The sequence below is a fragment of the Cladophialophora immunda genome (assembly GCF_000835495.1).
Source record: "Cladophialophora immunda strain CBS 83496 unplaced genomic scaffold supercont1.3, whole genome shotgun sequence".
Lineage (NCBI taxonomy): Eukaryota > Fungi > Ascomycota > Eurotiomycetes > Chaetothyriales > Herpotrichiellaceae > Cladophialophora > Cladophialophora immunda.
In genome coordinates, this window is record NW_015622543.1 from 5,420,235 (window position 1) to 5,439,887 (window position 19,653).

A 19,653-nucleotide genomic window follows, 5' to 3' on the forward strand; every position below is an offset into this window, starting at 1 on the left:
TAGCAACGGACTCATTATGGAACTCGACAACCATAAGGAGTAATATATCATACCCGAATTTAAGAATCTGACATTTTGCGGTTGCTAGCTTTACCTTCCAACCCTCAAAAAGTATAGTCAGGGTGATAATTGCAAGAACATGTTGAGGGTGCAACGCGGTACAAGCAGCAACCTTGGTCACCGTAGTAGGGATTAATCATAATAAGATTCATGATCTCCTTTGAAAATTGTCAACTGGGCACAAAAGCATCCTTCCTGCGGCGCTAGCCCATCTAACCGGCTGGGGGCGCAGCGGAGGTCAGCAAAGGGCGGCATCACCCCGGCTACCAATCAAGAGGGATCTAAGCAGGGTGGTTGCTCTACTTGGCAATTCAAGAGTCAAAACGAGGGCCAAAAGTCGCCTGCATGCCTCGCAAAGGAATACGAGCTTGCGGCGAGGCTTGAAGGACTGGAAGTAGACTTTTCCCTTGGAGGGCGCGCCAGGGCGTTTTCCTGAGCCATTAATTGGGGACCGATCTGGCTGACCGTGTCGGATCTCACAGCACCGTGGGTGGCTTGGTTGCTACGTCGCCGCCAAGGACCAAGGTAAACTTGTCGTCGTCTTGGCTGAGCTTGATGAGACCCTGTTTCCTTGTATATTGTTGGAAGAGGTGGGTTAAGCTAACGTTGTCGAAGGAATAATGTCGAAGTATCAGAAAGGTGACTGGCGGGATTGCGCAAGAGGAACCGTCACAAATGTCAACGCCTGAACTAGCCCTGACCATTTCGATCGGCACACCTGGCAAGCCTGGGACACAGGCGTTTCAGCTTCGACGACTGTGGTGGCTACAGTGATCTCGTTCGAACCAGTAGCAGAACAATTCTTCAAGCGAATGGAAGATCCGGCGCTTACTTGTAGTTCCTAGCTAAACACGCTGGTTTTTCCGCGCGTCTTCGCATTCACTTCCACGCTTCTGAGTCAAACGCGAACCTCTGCAGAGCGCAGGACTCTCACTGCTTTCTCGATTAGCATCATCGGAGCAGGTATGAGAATTGATCGCCGGGGGCATAGGCAAACATGCTTGTTCATCAGACCTTGAAAGACGGCTTGGCAAAGAGTTCTTTGTCGGAGAAGTGTTGATTCGTACTCCGCATTTCTGAGAACTGCCTAGGGAGGTTGAGCATTTCATTGTTGGTGAGACAGCTCCCAAGTAGACTACTCAAAGGACACTATACCAATGCACCACTTGCTGGTGCTACGTCGAGATGACTCAGCATACTACTTAGGTGGTCTCCGGGAAAACCTGAAAACTTATTGTCTCTCGTCCTCCTTCTGATTGACCGCCGCCCCTTGAGGTGTTGCCCACCCTCGGCTCACCTACTGCTTCCTGAGCGCCCAGGGAGAACCCAAGAAAGAGCCCAACTAGGCCGCTTTGGGGCGCGTGTCAAGGCCAAAATCTCGTCAGCAAGCTTTTCAAGAGGGGCAACCAGGAACAGGTAACCATGCCCGTCACCTCACCTTGGGGTTACTCGCCAGGCCACGTGTCGAACACCAAATTTTCCAAAGGTGTTGTCGAGTTGGAGATCGCGACCACGGAGACCATGTGTTTGAAGTCCGCTCGGACCAGTTGAGCTTCCAGTTTTGGGGACAAGAGCTGGTGACAAAGACTCAGCAATCAATGACACGAGATCAATTGAGGCAGCTCTACCATCTCTGTGTTCAATTGACGTCTATATCTTGCACTCGAATCAATGACTCTCGAGAGGCGTTTTGAAAGATTGCTCTATTCTTCTCGCTGTAATAGTCTGTGAGAGCCCGAGTGCCTGTCTAGTCCCCCGTAACGCTCGCGCCGTGCCAATCACAATGCTTTTTCGACGCTGTCTCGGATGCTGCTTGCTCCAAAATGTCCCAAACCAACTGAAAAGAATTCTATTTGTACAGCAACAGTTCTTTGGGTATAGCCCCCTTTTTCTCCCCATAAACCGACGCATGTCTTGCGCCATCTTCCCTGTTGGATCTCTGTCAGCCCCCCCCCCCCCCCCAGTCCGCCATGCGCCATTGAGAGAAGCTGCCAAATCCATGTCTCGTGTTTCATATCAACATTGTCGTTGCGATCTTGATGTCGTCACACGTCAAGAGAAGGTTCGTCATATGCTCCTTTGCAATCCACAAAACTTTAGCCTGGGTCCGATTCAAGTCAACAAATCACGCTGACCGTTTCAAGATGGATGACGGCCACCGTGGGAGCAGGAGGGGATGACGATTTTCTCTCGAGCCGTTTGGCGAGGTCCTGAATAGCATATTCCCAGTCCGTGCCCAGAATGAAGTCGAATCGCACAGGGTTGTCATCTGGGACAACCATGTATGCCCAGTTGATGAGCATGTTGGGGGCATCTCTGTGATAGAGAGCAATATGGGCGATTCCTAGAATTTCTAGCCGGGTCCCATTGACTGTGTGAAGGCTTTCGCACTTATCTCGTTGTGCAGGAGAGAGGTTTGCGACTGGAGTGTACCGCCCATGAATGTCATTGACGACGTGCTCTTTGACAAAGGAAAACCCCAAGGCGCCAGGGTCGACCCTGGCAAGGAACCCTAGAGTGGCATATGGGCAAACGTTGTTCCCCGGAACGTACAATTCCGAGATACGTCCTTCATCTTCGTTCACTATGGGACGCGTGAGGTCCCTGAGGATTGCATTAACCTCCTTCAGGTTTGTCCGAGGGTTGATGGCAGTGAAGGCGTGCATCCGCAAGACAGGTCTGTGCCCTGGGGTAAAGAAGGCGAGGAAACGTTTCCTGAGAGTGTGCCATTTGGAGGGCTTTCGATGGTCATTCGTGGTTTGGCTCTGTTCACCATCGGAGGCACTTTCGCTCATGTTCACCGCAGTCTGCGAGTCGGAGCTGGGGTTGGCCGGCTTCGACACCTGTCACTGCGTTATCCTTGGACAGCAAACCGACCTGCCTGCACATGCACAACGGCGGCTTGCATGTGTAACCCGCTGGCTTTCAGTGGCCAGTTCCTGCACCAGTGGTTGACAAGCAGGTGCCTGAGCAATGTTCGGGCCTTGGAGGGCGACAATAACGCAGTTGGGGGTTGGCAAAACGTTCTAGGTAAGGAACAGGTAGGACTGAAGAGTCGAAATTTCGAAATGAACTGGCGGATAAGGACTTCAAGGACAGCGAAACCAGAGTATGATATCTTTTCAATGGACTGGGACGTCGAGCGCAGTAGGTAAGGGCTTTTGGGGAATTAAGTAATAAGGAAGCTCCAACGCTCGAACGAACCCAACAGACCGAGCGAACTTTCGCCAGAAGCTTGCTCGCTTTACTAACGTGCGTCGTGCGCCGGAGATTCGTTGACACGTGGGCGCGTCTGAATTGTCAGTCAAAGCGGCGAAATCTCCACCTGAGGGCACTTTCACCGCCACCTCTATGGCTGACAACTTTCGTGAAACCCTCAGCCTTCCCCTCAAATCAGTCCAGCAGACTCAAAACTTGGAGTGGCAGGATGGGCATGTCAATCCCGACAAGACCATAGAGGAGCTGGCGACTCCCGTCCGCGAATTGTTTAGAATATATATCTATCTAGAATCAATCGAACAGAATCCCAGCTGACATTCTTCTTCACCAAGACGACAAACGGGCATGGCAGCTAAGCGGAATTAAAAGCACATAACGGGGCGGACCTCAGGAAACGGAAGATTGTCGAAGCGCGGGAAAAGTTGGAGGGATATTGTCAGTCCCTCTTTTCCCATCTCGTTCCTCCCGACTCATATGACATGTATCTCCAGATTCGTTCCTCCTCCGGGTTGCAGAGATCATGAAGACCCAGAAACCAGAACGACACAACTTGGAATCTCTCAGGCGTTGGCTCGGGAGTGACCAAGGCGGCAACCATTTCCTGGCTGGAGCGGGAATCGAGGCAACGGCCTGGGACCAAGATAGCTTTGACGATATGCTCAGTCTCAAACCCCAAAACGATCGGTTTGCCCAGTGGATCATCGACACAGTCATCCCAACATACCATCGTCGCATTGGGCACTGGTTCCACCAGAAAATCAAACGAGGCGATCTCGGTGACCTTTGGCACTACAGTGACGAACCATTCATTCACATTGGCAACGCGGTTTGCATCTTGTTATCCTCGCTGCTGCCTTCATGCTGCATATTTGCACTTTACGCGGTACAAGAAACTCTGGCACGCCTTATACTTATCGCTTGTTTCAATCTTGTCTTTGCCATCGTCATGACCTTTGTTGTGCAGGCGCGACGACAGGACGTTTTTGCTGCGACCACCGCACTTGCAGCGGTCCAGGTCGTCTTTGTTGGCGGAATTGACGTTGTTTATGTTACCAAGAAGGGATCCTAGACATGAAATCTAGGAAGAGAATGCTAGGACTTCAGAACCGAAGCGAGGACTGTCAAATTTGCCCCCACACCATCATCCGCCTCGCCGTGAAGGAATCCCAGTGTGATTTACTCCGTACCAAAATACCCCCGTGTACCGCGGCGTTTTGTTGAAGCACTACGGTATCATCCTGAATTTGTCGGCCTTGGGACTGGTTTCGCAAGTTGCTCCTTCTTCTTGTCTCGGTCTGTTTTGATAACGTTCGCCTTTGTGGTCCGAGCGGCTGCTTCACGAGCTGCCGCTTGCGCCTTTTGCTCTGCCACGGCCATTAAGCAAGGGATGCTGATTCAACTTCCGTAAAACATACCTGGAGTTTGAGGAGGCCCTTCGATGGTAGCAATACAACCAGAACTAGAGCTTCTATTGGTTGACACACCTTTGCAGAACAGTGCCTCCATCGGCAGGTCAGGCGCTATATAGAGAGTAATTGCCTCGGTCTCCGGAATAGTCCTTGCCCGGGTCCATCGAGCCTCGAGCTTTTGAACACATCTATACTTTCTCCCATCGCTGGTTTCGACTATCCATGGATCCGCCAGCTGATCTGCTGCATGTTTTCCCCGGAGTCTTGCCGCAGTGGACTCGGAGATCAAGCAACAAGCGGGGTTTATGGCGGCGTCTTCGAACATTCTGACGTCCTGGAAGCCCGGCATAGATACTCCCCCATTCTTGCTGTTGGCTACGACCGACACAACGACTCCGTTACTAGGCTGTCCTTTCTGTCAGCTACGGGATGACTTTTGTCAGCGCTCTGAGCCTCACCATGGGTCTTGATGTGAATAGTTTCCTCTTCCAGCACCCGAGTAGGCAAGGACACTTTCGGGGCCGGTCCCTCAGGACGCGGTCAGGTTGGTGCCGATAGTTTTGAGGCTCGCTCACCACGATCACGAAGTTGGAGCTGATGTCTGGAAATCCCATACCGTAAGAGCCGTGAGCCTCATGAGAACAAGATCGGTGGCGGCAGCTCATATTTGAGCTTTGTGTCGTCAGGCTGAGGCACCACTTGGGAGCGCCAGGCAAGACGGTTGCCCTGCGCCTTGGATTGTGATACCTATGGCCACGGAGCAAGTGTGAACTTGCAAGGCGCAGTCATCTGCTGAAGGCGGGCGTTAAGTCGAGCGTTAATTCGAGCGTTCGTAGGACTTAGGTCATCCAAAGCAGATCGCAAAAGCCCGCTAGAGGCCAGCTGGCAGAGTGGGATTCGATCCTTGGCAAGACGTCGTGAAACCACCCCTGCCTTTGAGGCTGAACCTGGAACCTGCCCCCTTCCCTGCATGGGCCTCCATGATGACCACGGAGGCCCCCCGTAACCTGCACCAGTCTCGACATCCATGTATTGATCAACAGCAATCATTGGTAGCCTGACATTTTTGGGGAGGGGGCTGGGGAGGGCTTGGCTTGAGGAACTCAGGGTCCTCTTCTACAGCCAATAGCTCCCTTTTGTAGAATGTCGTCTCTTCCAGTACTCCGAAATCTGGCGGACCATCCTTGACTTACTTGGGTTCCTAAAGGAATACGGAGAATAGTCTCAAGCCATTGCGACTCCTTACCCGGTCTAGCGAAGCACGCTGGGGTAGACCATCGAAGCAGAAAATCACGATCAGGCTGAAAGATGGCCCTGACGCCCAATTAGCCTTAGTCGGGGCCTATTACCCGCGGCCCAGTCTGGTTCGGGCTAGTGAGGCTGAAAACCACCGACTTTCATGGGTGTTTGCATGGGTATTTCCAAGACTGTGCATCTTTCAGGGTCCCAAACAGGGCGTACCACCTGGCAGTCGGCTGCTCAATGCCTTGCTCGGCATTTTGTGTAAATCCAGACCAATTATTGCCAGCCAGCAAGTTGGCCAGCACCTGACGATTCCTCTGACAAAGGCCATGCATACCCGTCATTGCTAAAGTACATAATTTTTGAGCCGTTGAACTGCTCAGCCTCAAAATACAATCACAGTGGATCAACTCGCCTTCTTCCGCAGTCTCCTCCTCTTTCCGCTTCGTGAAATTTGCTGCGTGCTTGTCATGAACCGACAAGCATATAAGCCAAGAGGTCCCAAGTCCCGTCATGAAATGACAGGACTCTGAGTCGTTTTAGGTGATCCTCAAGGGATTGTGAGCCTCTTCCCGACAGTTACGTACTTAAATTCCACCCCAGGCTCGTCTTCAATGATCCGGTCTTGCCGCGTGACCTTTGGATGGATTGTCTTGCCGCCGCAATCAAGATCAACACAGTAGCCCCGTCTAGCCGCTAGATCTGGCCTCTGTTTATACGATGAGGCCGCAGTGTTCGAAATCGGGCTTGAAGTTGAGAAGACGCCCTGGCCTGAAAGAGTCGAGACAACCTGAGTTCCCGTAGGGCCGAATAATCTGGTTCCGGTCCGAGGGCTTCATAAATGTCCAGCGAGCGGCGTCGTGCAGCATCAGGAGCTTCCACAGTGACGCAGAAGTACTATTGCGAGGCTGGACAGAAAAGATGTCTGGGGTAATGGGTTACTGTGGGCTCGCAGTCTAATGGAGGACCCAGGCGTCTCTACACCTGGGTTATCATTCTGCTTAATTAGACTCCTTGCTCTGCGACACATAATCTAACCGCGCACTCTGCCTCACTGCCGGGCGCAAGGGAGCGAGGAAATTTAGGCAGCGGCGTAAGGGCCCTAGGTTCCCTGCACGCCCGTCTGAAACAGACGCCCTAACTAAGAGGTACGTATAGCCGATCGTAAGGGGCCAGTTTAGGCCCCTAATGTGTTTACTCAGGGAGTGTTCAGGAAGCTCTCAGAGCGCAAGTCCGCCGACAAGAATCACATGACGGCCACTAACCTCGGCATCTTTTTGACTTAATTGTCATCAGCACTATATCTCCTCAACAACGAAAGACTCGGGGAGTTCTACATGACCTTGCCTTGACTCACTCCCATGGCAAATACCCCTAGTGAAACAACAGCTGGAGGAGACGTTGCGGAGGAGTTGCCCCCAACCAAGCGTCAAAAGGTTGCCGCAGCATGCGACCAATGTCGTTCGAAAAAGATCAAATGCGATGGAACCAAGCCAGGTCAGCTTCAATTTCTGAGATTGTGTAGTGTCTTCATCTTCTTGAGGCCCGACCTTCAAGAAGCTCACAGAAGAGCATTTGCTGACACCCGTCTTTCGGCGCAGTCTGCACGCCTTGCATACGCCGGAAGGGGCCGTTTCCGGTTTGTGAATGGGGTGTTCGCAGAGGCAGGGGTACAGGCACGACCAAGAAGGAGGAATTGGTTCGACTCACTCAAAGGATAGAGGAGTTAGAGCGCGAAAAGACTCTTGCATCAACGCACGGAGTCGATGACAATGTGGTCGCCTCCGCCAGAGTCGACAAACCCTTTACTGAGCTGGGGGCCACTTCGCAAGGCGTAGATGGCCAGACTCCCTTTTCACTATCTCCTGGGCCGGACATCGCAGTCACTAGTCAAGGATTTACCACTTCACCAGCCACAAACGCGGCGGTCCATCGAGTCTCTACCCCTCCACATGATCCAAGGTCGTCGGGAGATGGTGACCAAGAACCCTGCGCCGAGAGTAGTGCAATGATGGGATTTGTCGAAAACGTGGACCAGACTAGCCCGACATACTACAACGACTCCAGCGCGACAGGCTTTGTGAACCAAATAAAGCGGTTGATTGGCGGAGAGTCGCCCAACTTCCAGGCCTCCCGAGCGTTCTCAGCAGACTCGCCCCGGAAGCGGATCCCACGCAAGCATTGTCGCCAACAGCAGCTGGTTGATTATGTCCTGCCTTCCCGCCAACGAGCTGATTACCTTCTCGCAGTGTACCGCCGGCTAGTGTCCACTCTCTACCCTTTCCTAGACTTCGACGAGATCGAAACCCTATACCAGCGGCTGTGGACAGGCGAAGATTTAGGCCCGGACAGTGTCACGTTTATTTGCCTCATTAATGTGGTGTTTAGTTTGGCCAGCAACCTAGACACCTCTGTCGCGCCCCAAGACCGAATTGTCAATGCTGAGGTATTCTACGACCGTGTTCAGGAGGTGCTCCCGTCGAATCTTGTCCACGAACCCTCAATGCTTCAGGTTCAATGCTTCTTACTGTTAGGACTATACCTCCAGAGCAGTAGCAATCCGGAACAGTGCTGGATATTTGTGGGGTATGCGATTCGTATTGCACAGAGCCTCAAATTGGATATACCCTCAACGAGCGCCAATGAGCCTTTATGTCGGCGGGAGGCTATGCGGCGGGTTTGGCATTGCTGCGTCCTCATGGATGAAACACTGTCCATGACTTTTGGCAGGCCGCCCATGATACCATCTCGGGCCACAAGGTCGGTTCCACTACCTCTGCCGCACTCAGACGCGACGTCTTGTCTGTGCGCAACTCAAGCCCTGTCTCGAACAGATGCCACGGATTATCACTTCTTTATCGAAACATTGAAATTATACAGCCTTATGAATCAGACACTGCAAATACTATATGATTCAGATACTGACGAGGACCTGAGCAACGACCCAACCTTTGCATATTTTGGAATCTCAGGAGCGAATGCGGTGGGTAATCTACTTGAGATGGACCACAAGCTCTCCACCTGGTATCAAAATTTACCCCCTCACCTCCGCCATGATGAAATGGCTGGCAAACATCCGATACATCATCGTCAGGCCAACATTGTCGCAATCAGGTACAGCCATGTACGGATCCTGCTCTTCCGACCCATTTTGGCCAGGTATTGCTCCAAAGACTTAATCATCAGCACTAACTCGGCTTCGACGGAAGACCACTTACCTGGAAAGATCGCTCTCCAATTCTCAGTGGCATGTGTCAATGCAGCTCTTAGAACAATTGGGCATTTCGACATGCTAATGGCTGGACAAAAGGTGGAGGAACTCGATGACCAGCTGCCAGCTTGGTGGTATACCATCTTCTATGTTTACACAGCTGCAACAGTTCTAGTTGCTGCTCGATTAAACCACTCACTCCTTGCAGAGGTGACAGAACAGGCGGTTCATCAATCGTTGACAAAGGCCATGAATATCCTTAGTCGACTCGATGTCTTCAGCCCGCACGCGAGACGATGCTCAGCCGCGATAGCCTTGCTTCTGGATCAGGTGATGCACCAATCCAACCACCAGGAGACGGCACACGGCAACCAGAGAGCGGAAAGGATATCGAGCCCGTCAGCGGCATCGTGGGCCCATGAGGCTCAATCGTCCTTTGAGAGCCCTTCGGCCTTCGTTGCCATGGGAGTACACACCAACGACTGGGCGCCAAGTGGTCGAGAGCCGGAACTCTCGCGCAGAGCACCGCCTACGGTAGAGAATATCGTCCGCCATTTCAATACGTCAGGCATTCATGTCAACGACTTCTGGGACATGTCGTGGCTGAAAGTTACCAGCATGCCATCTCAGCTGTACTAATCTATGACGACCGAAACCGACACAACAAGGCAACGACCATGCTATCTTTGGGAGAACAGTGCCATTTTGTTGCGAGCAGCGTTGGGCTGCGGCGGTTCATCTATCTGTCATCTTTGATCTTGCCGAAGTCGATTACACGCATTCCGGTATCATTGTGCGGCGAGAGGCTCGTGAAGATACCGGAAGTAAAAAGGCTCCGTCAAAAAGCGACCTCGGCGAATGGAGCCATAGCATCCGGATCCCTGTGTTTCCTCCACCTCGACAACCAGAAACGTGGCATACGCCGCACACGATCATTCTGATCCTCCCATTTACACCTGCTTAGCCCATTGTCCATCCCGCAGAGTTGAACAACACCCACAAACTTGTCGTGTCTCGCATTCATTGTTCTTGTCCTAGCAGGCGACAAGAACCACCTGCACGGTATTCGCCAATGGCCTTCCCCTACCCCCTCATAACGCTGGAGGAGCATTTCCTATCAGAACATGTGGTCGACTACTATTCCGCAAACTCGCGCCTCGACCCATACCAGGAGACGGTCCTCTTAAGACGATGCCGGACAGACCTTCTGGACGTCGGAGACGTGCGCCTGAAGTCCATGGAGGACAACCAAGTCTCGGTGCAAGTCCTCTCGCACGCCGCGAATGCCATTGCACTAGACGTCGAAACCTGCGTTAAAGTCAACGACGAACTGGCCGAGAAGATTCGCCAACACCCAGACGTCTTTGCCGGCTTCGCGACGTTGCCAATGATCGACCCGGCGGCGGCCAGCAAAGAGTTTCACCGTTGCGCCAAGGATCTGAAATTCGTCGGAGCCCTGATCGATAACAACTGCAATGGGCGATTCTACGACGATCCATCCTTCTGGCCCGTCTTCGAGGCGGCACAGGAGCTGAACGTGCCTATTTACCTCCATCCTTCGTACAACGAGCAGGTCAAACCCCTGTTGTTTGATGGGAACTATCCCGAGGCGGTCGCGCAGACTCTCAGCATGTACGCGTGGGGCTGGCACAGCGAGAACGCCCTCCACCTGATCCGGCTGTTTGCAGCCGGGGTCTTTGACAAGTTTCCTCGGCTGAAAATCATCCTCGGCCACATGGGAGAGATGCTCCCGTTCCAGCTGGACAGAATCATCCGGGTCTCGTCCAAACAATGGCCGATGGCTGGCGTCAAGTTGGACAGACAGCTGCGCCAGGTCTGGGACGAGAACATCTGGGTCACGACGAGCGGCATGTTTGCCGTGGCGCCCATGGCGACCCTCTTGAGGCAGTGCAAGCCAGATCGCATCCTGTACAGTGTCGACTACCCATTCACTCGCAACGAATGGGGTTTGCAGTTCATGAAGGATTTGAGGGATGACGGTTTGGTCACGGATGACGTCCTAGAAGGAATCGCGTATAAGAACGCCGAGAAGCTCTTAGGCGTGAAGGTAAAGAAATAAACAAGTAGCTGTCAGCCTAAAGGAGCAACGAAGAAATTAAAAGGCCCCGAAGATGTAATAAACACGAATTTAGTACCGAGCGCTCAATCTAGACGTTTTTTTCCCGCGTTCAGAACTAAAGTTTTCTAGTAGCAATACTTGTAATCTGGGTGGCGGTCTCCTAGTATCTTAAACTGCTCCTCCTCATCCAGGTGCTCGAGACCTCGAAGCAAGTCGTCCCTCTTCTCCAGCTTCTTCCTGTTCTGATACTTGAGCCAGAAGATCAACAGCACAATCAGCAATTGCATGACGACGGTGAGGACAATGTTGAAGATGACACCCTCCTTAAAATAAGGGGCGGACGAAGTCGGATACATCCAGGTGGAGATGACTCCGCCGAGATTGATCATGATGGCCATGACGGCCACGGCGGTCGCCCGGCGGGTGTAGCCCGCAGTATTGTTGGGCAGCCATGCCAACAGGCTGGGTGCGTTGGAGAAGGCACCTGTCACGAGAAAGCAGATTCCCGTATAGCGAGGACCAAAGCCACGAGCCCGAAGCATGATGCCGGCACCGACGAGGCACAGAATGCCTGCCGCGAATGCCGTCCAGCCACGGCACCGATATTTGTCCGACACATAAGAGGTGACAATTGTCGTAAGGAACGCCAGCACATAGGGAGGAACAGTCAACAGTTGGGTAACTGTAGGGCTGTATCCAAGTGCTCGAACGATCGTTGGGCTGAAGACAGCAAGGCCATACCCTAGGGCGCCGGTGCAGAGGAAGAAAGGCAGCGACAGCAGGATGTGGACATCTTTGAAGATGGAAAAGACATCTCGCATGCTGAACGCCTGCTGCTGAAAGTCGTTTGAATCCTCCTGGAGGCGCTTCACACATCGCTCTCTCTGAAAGGACGTAAAGGCACGAACCGTGGTCGGGCCATTGGGCAAGAGGAAGAACGCGAGGATGCCGAACAGAATCGAGGCGAGTCCCTCGAGCAAAAAGATCCACTGCCATCCTCTCATGTTTCCTTTGCCGTCAAGCTGCTCAATCGCCGCCGCGAGAAGGCCCGAGAACGCGCCGGACAACGAGACCGCAGTGTAAAAGACGGCGATCCGCTTCTGAAGCTCGTTCCTCTTGTAAAATAGCGAGAGGTAAAGCACCATGCCCGGAAACAGCCCGCCTTCACACAGTCCTAGGAAGAAACGCGAGGCGACGAGTCCGCCAAAGTTGTGAACCTGGGACTGTAGCGCGCACACCAGCCCCCAAGAAGTACACATGAGAGGAATCATGATCTTGGGGCCGATCCTTTTGAGGAAGATGTTGGACGGAATCTCCACCAGCATGTAAGGGATGTAGGTAACCGTGACGGCCATCTTGTACGACCAATCAGTCAAGCCTGCCGTCTCATCAAGGCCGGCCTAATTCCAAGGTGAGTCTGTGAAGGATTTTGGGGACCGAATCGCTGTCACTTACCACTCTTGCATTGCCGATGTTGGCTTTATCGAGGTAGGCAAGCAAGTAAATTATGCTGACGAGAGGGATGACCGTAAGATCAAGCTTCCAAAGGACCTTTTTGTCGAGCTGTATGAGCTCTGCGGGAGAGTAGGCCTCCCCATGCTCAAGGACGTCCTCTTCCATGGCCACATCTTCTTTGGCGTCGAGGGCCGACTTCTGCGAATCAAGCTCGGGTGACATGATGTCGGAGAAAGCCAGGAGTAATGAGCAAAACACCGAATTCAAATGGGATAAACTGGCAAGTCTATCCTGCGTCAACTAGGATGATCGAAGGGGCGTTGAGGTTCCTGGCCCGGGAGGGGGCTTCCAGTGCAATGAAGTAAAAAGGTCGTCCGAGGAATTCTGGTCAAAGTATGCTACAACAAGTCTCTTGAACGAGACACGTGAAGTTCCTTTATAGCTTTGACCACAGTCAAGATTCGTTCATCTTGTGCCAATCCCAGAATTTACAGTGGGATAACTATAGGGTGACTACTCTAGATCAAATTAAGAGAAACCCTCGGCGGCCACTAGATTGCGGAAGCAAATTGCGTCCGGGGAGCGTAACAGTCATTCCCGATCCTCGTCATTAGCTGTCAGGCCCTCACTTGTAACCATTTTTTGCGGGCGGGTTAGTAGTATAAGTGTGCATCGGATAGCCAGGATTGAAACTACCGAGCACTCAGTATTTGTGATCTGACCTCAGGCCGAGGGTTGTCGTAGTATTGGGCTTCTGGCTCCGAACCTTCGGGGCAACTCCAAGTAAATCCGAGTATGTACATCGTAGCGAAGCCTATCTCCGATATAAAAGAATGTATTGAAGCTGTCTTTAAGGCGTCTAGGCTGAGTACCTTCATTTACTAAATTAACCTCGTCAGAGCATTCCCAGCATCCAACATGCCAACAACTACCGACAAAGAGACCGGCCTTGAGGTCGTTCCGCTATGGATAGATGGCGCTCCAGCGAAGTCGGCGAAAGAAGCAACATTCCCCGTTTTCTCTGCCGCAAAACAGAAAAACGTTTTCCTTGCTCAATCTGCCGACGTGGAATCTGCGATCAGAGCAGCAGAGTCAGCAGAAAAAGCGTTTGTGTCGTGGAAGAAAACTCCCGCCGCCGCCCGACGAAAGATCGTCCTCAGATACGTCGAGCTCGTCCAGGAACGCGCCGCCCAGCTCATTCAAGCCCAAATTGACGAGACCAGTTGCTCGGAAGCGTGGGCTAAGTTCAATATCGACTACACCGTCGGCATGATCAATGAGGTGGCCGCCAGGATCACCACGGCGTGTACTGGCGAGGTTCCACCCATGGCTAATGATGGAACATTCGGCATAGTCATTAGAGAGCCCATCGGCCCAGTGCTATTGGTCGCGCCGTAAGCCAGCATGCGTCTTGTTTGGCACGAGCTCACTTCTGCGTGGTAGATGGAATGCAGCAGTTGTTTTGGCGACCAGAGGCCTGGCAGCAATCTTGAGTGCCGGCTGCACCGCAGTCTTCAAAGCGTCCGAGTTGTCCCCACAGACACATCATCTCCTGCTCGAACTCTGGATCGAAGCTGGCTTGCCAAAGAACGCCATCAGTGTCATTCAAACGCAGCGATCGGACGCGCCGGCGGTCACCGAAGCCTTGATTGCGCACCCGGCCATCAGGAAGATCGAGTTCGTCGGAAGTGCCCCCGTTGGTCGCATTATTGGCTCTCTTGCCGGCAAGTATCTCAAACCCATCCTGATGGAACTGGGAGGCAAATGTGCTGCTGTCGTTCTTGAAGACGCCGATTTAGAAGATGCTGCCACCAAGAGCGTCATTGGAGGTGGGATTCTTTTGCGACGTTGATTTCCAGATCTCAGAACTGACCCTTTTCCAGCGTTCAACCACCACGGCCAGATTTGTTTTTCTACAGAACGGATAATTGTCTTGCAATCTGTCGCAGACGCCTTCATCGACCTCCTCAAGAGCAAGGCGCTTCAGTGGCCCCAGTCCCACGGCGTGAATGCCCGAATCGTGAAAACCTCGTACGAAATGCTTACCGATGCTCAAAGCAAAGGGGTAGAGTTCCTGCTGGGCAAGCCAGAGTATCTGTCAGAGACCAGTCTTTCACCGGCTATTTTGACTGGCGTCACGAGAGACATGAAGGTGTGGGATGAAGAGTCGTTCGGTCCCTCAACCACCGTTATTGTAGTGGACGACTATCAGCAGGCGATTCGTGTTGTAAACGAGTCAAATTATGGTCTGGATGCCATTCTGTTCACAAAGGACATGAGGCGGGCGATGGACATCGCGCGAGAGCTGCAGGTTGGCAGGATCCGTATCAACAGCGTCGCGCACGAGGGTATGTTACAGGTCGCATGCTTTATTGAACAACGAACTGACCTTATCAAGCGACTTTCCCCACAAACCCGGTCAAAGGAAGTGGTTACGGCGCGAATAACGGGCGCCATGGTATCGAAGAATTTCTGTTGAAGAAGGTAATCACCATGGATTTCAGGTAGCAGGTGTCAAGAAATTCCGATGCCGATAGTATTCAGCGGCGACAAAGTCCGCTACTCGCCCTCCTTATCCTTCTCTTTACCGGCGTTTAGTCCTATTTCGGGGCCCCGCGGTCATTAGGTACTGGAGCCATACTTGGTGGGTATCTCTCTTCGAGAATATGAAAACTTTATACGACTATTAACGAGGGTATAGTTTTAAGACCCAGGGTAGGGAAACTAGGACACCCCATAAAAGATCGCGGATATAATCTCTCGACGCCTATACCCTTCACTTCCTACAGGTAGCGCCTTCTTTCTTGCCTTCGCCCAAGGAACCTTTCTTGCGATAACGGTCTACAGGTTATATATACCGCGTCTTTCCTATCATTTAATCTTGTCAGAAACTCCGGACAGATGCCGACAGAGATGCAAGAGGCTAGCCAGCCCACATAGAAACCCAGCCTTCTCGCATGGGAGTCATCTCTCTCTCATGCTTCGAGCCCTGCATGACCCGAGCGGTTAGGATCGACCTTATTGACCTTTGAACCTACTATTCCCTTTGCCTATCTACTTCTAGGCCTTCCTTGCAGATCCCGAGCGGATTAGGAGGTTAGGGCGACGTGGGCATCACCATGTGCCAAGATGTCCAGGCTCCTCAGGTGGCCAAACCACAGTCTCCCAGGATTGGTGGACACGGTGCAACATCTGCAGCCACCGAGCATCTAGACCGAGTTCTCCCAGCAGACGTGGCACCGGTGCGCCGTTCGCAATTATGGCAAGCCAATCGAGAGCTCTCAGAGTCAGGATAGGAAACGGCAATGAGTGATCTGTCTTCAGCCGCACAAGTCACAGGCGCGTGTGCAGAGCTGTGCAAGCCGCATGTGGCAGCCTTTACAAGAACACGATAGCCAGAAGACCCAGCAGGTCCGTCAGAGCTGCCCAGCTGCAAGATACTACACTTCTTTGAGACAGTGAGCATCCTGGTGACGCCAAAACTACGAAGAAGCAGTAGTAGGCCAACTACGGCAAAGCTGGGGGTTTTGACACATTGGCACAGCGAAGTCCATGTATTTCAGCGTTGAACATTGTTGTCGAAGTCCATGGGCACTTTGTAGCAACGACTTCACTGGCGGCGGACATGCTGCGTGCTACAGAGCATTGATTTCAGCTACGCCTTTGCCATTCAGCTACGCCACAAAATGCCCCGCGAGCCTAGACCACTTCGCTTCTCTACACTCGTGTTCAACCCCGAATATCGCACCAATCAAACAGACATGATAGCCAGCCTGGCTCGATGGGTGAGCCAGCTGCAAGCATCACTACTGCACGCTGCCAGGAAAATGTGGCCATACAAAATAGGTACAGAATGCAAACACTTTCCAGTCTCGAGGGTAGGACTGGTCTACCTCCCTACTCTTCCGCCTGGATAACCTGGTCATGGATACCAGAGATTTTGAGAAGGGCCTTGTGTCTACATCGGCGCCCTCTGCAGTACCTTCACAGACTTCGTCTGCTCCTGACAAGGCCATCATCAACGAGCCCAGTGGGCACACACCCCTCCAGCTCTTCCAGCTGCTGGTCGGCATAACCACGCCATCGTCCCTTACTCAAGATGGTGTTGATCTCGGCAGAGCCCGCGGAGCAAAGTCGAGGCGAGTTCGGACGGATAACGTTGGTCTCTATCAGCGTGCCAGAGAGCAGGAACGGGCGAGTAGAATCGCCTATCTGTGCACAAGCATCATCAGCAACACTTTGTACATGTTTCAGATCCTTCTCGCAGCAACGTTCACGGCCCTGTCTGCGTACAAGGACTCGCATCGTGTAACGTTGACTGTGCTGGGAGCCTTGAATACTGTTTTGGCTGGGTAAGTCCCCAAGGCAGAATTCCACGTTGGACAACACATGACTGATATTGTTTTCGATCATAAGTTGCCTAGCCTGGCAGAAGGGCCAAGGTGTGCCACAACGATATCGCAAAGCTCAAGACCAGTATCAGGCTTTGATCCTCGAGATCGAGATGACGGAACGATCATTCTTGGACCTCGAGTACAGCGGTGGTGATCAAGGCGGTGGCGTCAAACTTGATCCGCGAACAGAAAAGGACAGGCTCCAGAAGCTATTCGATACAGCAAGGGCTGATCAGCAGGCAAATTATCCAGATCTATATGTCAGCACGGGCGGCGCCGCCGCAAAAGATTCCAAAGAGCTGAAAAAGGAGCTGGAGGACGCAAAGGCAGAAACGGCTAAGGTGCAGAGCGAAATGATGGCCAAGATCGAGGCGTTGATGGCTAAGCTGGCGACCAAGGTCGATGGTCCGGTCGAGGATGCCGTTCAAAGTGCTGCGAAGGAGTAAAACACTGGCGATTCTGTGTCTCCCAAACTGAACCCATGGATGAACAAAGTCTACCGGCAGAATCTCTCGACGCCAGTCCACCTACTTTGAAGCGTGACTTCGCGCTGCTTTTGTTCAGGCTAGCAGTAGTGGCCCAAGTTCCTCCCTCCTTCAGCCTGTCAAGTTCAACGAGTGCCCAAAGGAAGGCTCTAGGGGTTCCTGGGAAGGCGCCACGGCATATTCCCTCCTTGACCCTGCGAGGGCGAGTCGAGTTGGTCTTTATGAGTGGGATGGCCTAGCACCGCGTGTGCTCGTGTCCTTGGCCTGAGAGGGTTCCCAGAAATAGGTCCATGCCGCTCTCTCCTCTCTTATCACGAAGTCATTTACTATAATGTTGACCATCTAGCAGTTATAAATCGTCTGTGTATTTGAGGGTAGTAGCAACTGCATTAACCCGGTTCATAGTCATTTTCCGAGTAGCTGGCTTTGCAACCCACCGCAGCCTCTCTACTATGGTAGACCTTATCGGAGTACCCGCCTGCAAAGTAAGGCTGAATCCATCACCGCCCACCTAGCCTTCAGCAAGCTTAGCAAATGCACCCCCATACCTTTCCCCTACAGTCTTATTGGCCTTGAGAATCCGGTCGATTTCGTTCATTTCCTCGTCGGTCAGCTCGACGTGCTCGCAATTTTCCCGGATCCACTCTGGCTTTTCTGCGCCTGGTATAGGGATGATCGGACTCGACGCCGGCCGCCGTGCACTCAGTCCTCTGATCCAAGCAAGTGCGACTTGGGAAGATTTGACGCCCTTTTTGAGCCCGATCTTGTTCACCTCCTCCGTCAGCCGTCGGTTTGCTTGCAGCACGTCGTTTTGGAACTTTGGGAAATTCCTTCGGTGAACTGGCAGATCTTCATTCTTATCCCCAAAGTCGCTGGTTAAAGCACCTCGACTCAACGGTGCATACGCAATGATGGGGATTCCTAGCTCAGCACAAACGTCGGCAACGCCGTTGTTCAAGATGTTCGTCGTCCAGAGCGAAAGTTCCACCTCAACCACTGAAATCGGGTGAACGGCGTGTGCTCGTCGAATCGTGTCGGCTTTGACTTCGCTGAGTCCAATCCCTCCGATCTTGCCTTCCTCAACCAATTTACCCAGGACCCTGACTTGGTCCTCAATGGGGACTTTGGGATCGACGCGCGCACATTCGAAGATGTCAATCTTCTTGGTCCCTGCGAGCACACGGTTGCACTCGTCCACCGACCGTCTCAGGTTCTCCTCGCTGGCATCAGGCTCTGCAACCCCATACTTCATGCCGCCCTTGATGCTTAGCAGCACTTTAGAGGCGTTTTCTGGGTGCGCTTCGAAATATTCCTTTACCAGATGGCAGGTGTGGCGTTCTGGAGTGCCATACAGTTCACCACCATTGAAAAGGTTGGCTCCGGAAGCAATGGCAGTGCTCAATAACTCAAAAGACTCGGCTTGGGTTGGTGGATCGGGTCGCCACGTCAAACCCATAAGTCCATACCCCACAGGTCCAATGTTGCGACCCAGCAGCGTGGCCATCTTGAAAGGCTCTTAGTAAGTTACGGTATAGCGAGGCTGTGAATGAAGCTGGGGTATAGTGCTCTTGGGAGCTCAACTCTAAGAGAGAATTCTTCGGGTGATTTATGTTGGGGAAGGGTGAATGAACAAAGATGTATCAACGTGCGTTTCTCACAAGGATACTACAAAGCTGCCGTTTAATGTATCCAACTTAAACCTATATTAAATAGACCAGTTCATGTCTGCGGCTACCTAGAGACCTCGGTAAGGAGGAGTGGAATGCCCACTGCCGTATGCCTAGGGTCGTCGCTATTAAGTAGCCTGTCGTGCTGGATCGAGACTTGACGACTATCGGCGCTTTCAACCAGGGGACTCAGAAGACGGTTGACAGGTGGCGGGGAGCGGAGCACATCCATCCGCTACAATCCGTCTAGTCCGCCGTGGTAAACAAGGCTCGGAAGCTTTTCCAGCCGCACGTACCCTAAGCCGAGGCCGGGAGATCTCTCAGGGTATGAATATGCGATCGAAGACTCGCTGCATGCCACCCGGTTCCAGATTGGGAGGGTATAGGGAGTGCCGAACAACGATATCTCGGACTGAGTCGGCACAATCAGC

The 19,653-nt window shown here is 52.6% G+C and overlaps 5 protein-coding genes across 5 annotated transcripts; 3 read left to right on the plus strand and 2 right to left on the minus strand.

The window, feature by feature from the left end:
• Positions 1-2,018: 2,018 nt before the first annotated feature.
• PV07_06229 (uncharacterized protein) lies at positions 2,019-3,282 on the minus strand. Its single transcript, XM_016393184.1, has 2 exons — positions 2,196-3,282; positions 2,019-2,137 (listed from the first exon to the last, which is right to left on the minus strand). Exons 1-2 carry the CDS (start codon positions 2,853-2,855, stop codon positions 2,072-2,074), a joined length of 726 nt encoding a protein of 241 aa, XP_016250703.1. The 5' UTR covers positions 2,856-3,282; the 3' UTR covers positions 2,019-2,071.
• Positions 3,283-3,437: 155 nt separating this feature from the next.
• PV07_06230 (uncharacterized protein) lies at positions 3,438-4,348 on the plus strand (the record flags this gene model as incomplete). Its single annotated transcript, XM_016393185.1, has 2 exons — positions 3,438-3,714; positions 3,771-4,348. Exon 2 carries the CDS (start codon positions 3,800-3,802, stop codon positions 4,346-4,348), a length of 549 nt encoding a protein of 182 aa, XP_016250704.1. The 5' UTR covers positions 3,438-3,714; positions 3,771-3,799.
• Positions 4,349-7,938: 3,590 nt separating this feature from the next.
• On the plus strand, positions 7,939-9,780 carry PV07_06231 (uncharacterized protein; the record flags this gene model as incomplete). Its single annotated transcript, XM_016393186.1, has 1 exon — positions 7,939-9,780. One exon carries the CDS (start codon positions 7,939-7,941, stop codon positions 9,778-9,780), a length of 1,842 nt encoding a protein of 613 aa, XP_016250705.1.
• A 6,820-nt stretch (positions 9,781-16,600) lies between these two features.
• PV07_06232 (uncharacterized protein) lies at positions 16,601-17,630 on the plus strand (the record flags this gene model as incomplete). Its single annotated transcript, XM_016393187.1, has 2 exons — positions 16,601-17,028; positions 17,093-17,630. 2 exons carry the CDS (start codon positions 16,601-16,603, stop codon positions 17,514-17,516), a joined length of 852 nt encoding a protein of 283 aa, XP_016250706.1. The 3' UTR covers positions 17,517-17,630.
• A 436-nt stretch (positions 17,631-18,066) lies between these two features.
• PV07_06233 (uncharacterized protein) lies at positions 18,067-19,059 on the minus strand (the record flags this gene model as incomplete). The annotated part of the gene is made up of 1 exon (XM_016393188.1): positions 18,067-19,059. The coding sequence occupies one exon, from the start codon at positions 19,057-19,059 to the stop codon at positions 18,067-18,069; it is 993 nt and encodes a 330-aa protein (XP_016250707.1).
• Between the last annotated feature and the right edge of the window lie 594 nt (positions 19,060-19,653).

Excerpts from the sequence above, each read along its gene's own strand:
- PV07_06229 (XM_016393184.1), bottom strand. The coding sequence starts at position 2,855 with ATGAGCGAAAGTGCCTCCGATGGTGAACAGAGCCAAACCACGAATGAC. Across the intron at positions 2,138-2,195 it reads CCGTCATCCATCTTGAAACG|GAGCATATGACGAACCTTCT; the intron begins GTCAGCGTGATT and ends TGGATTGCAAAG.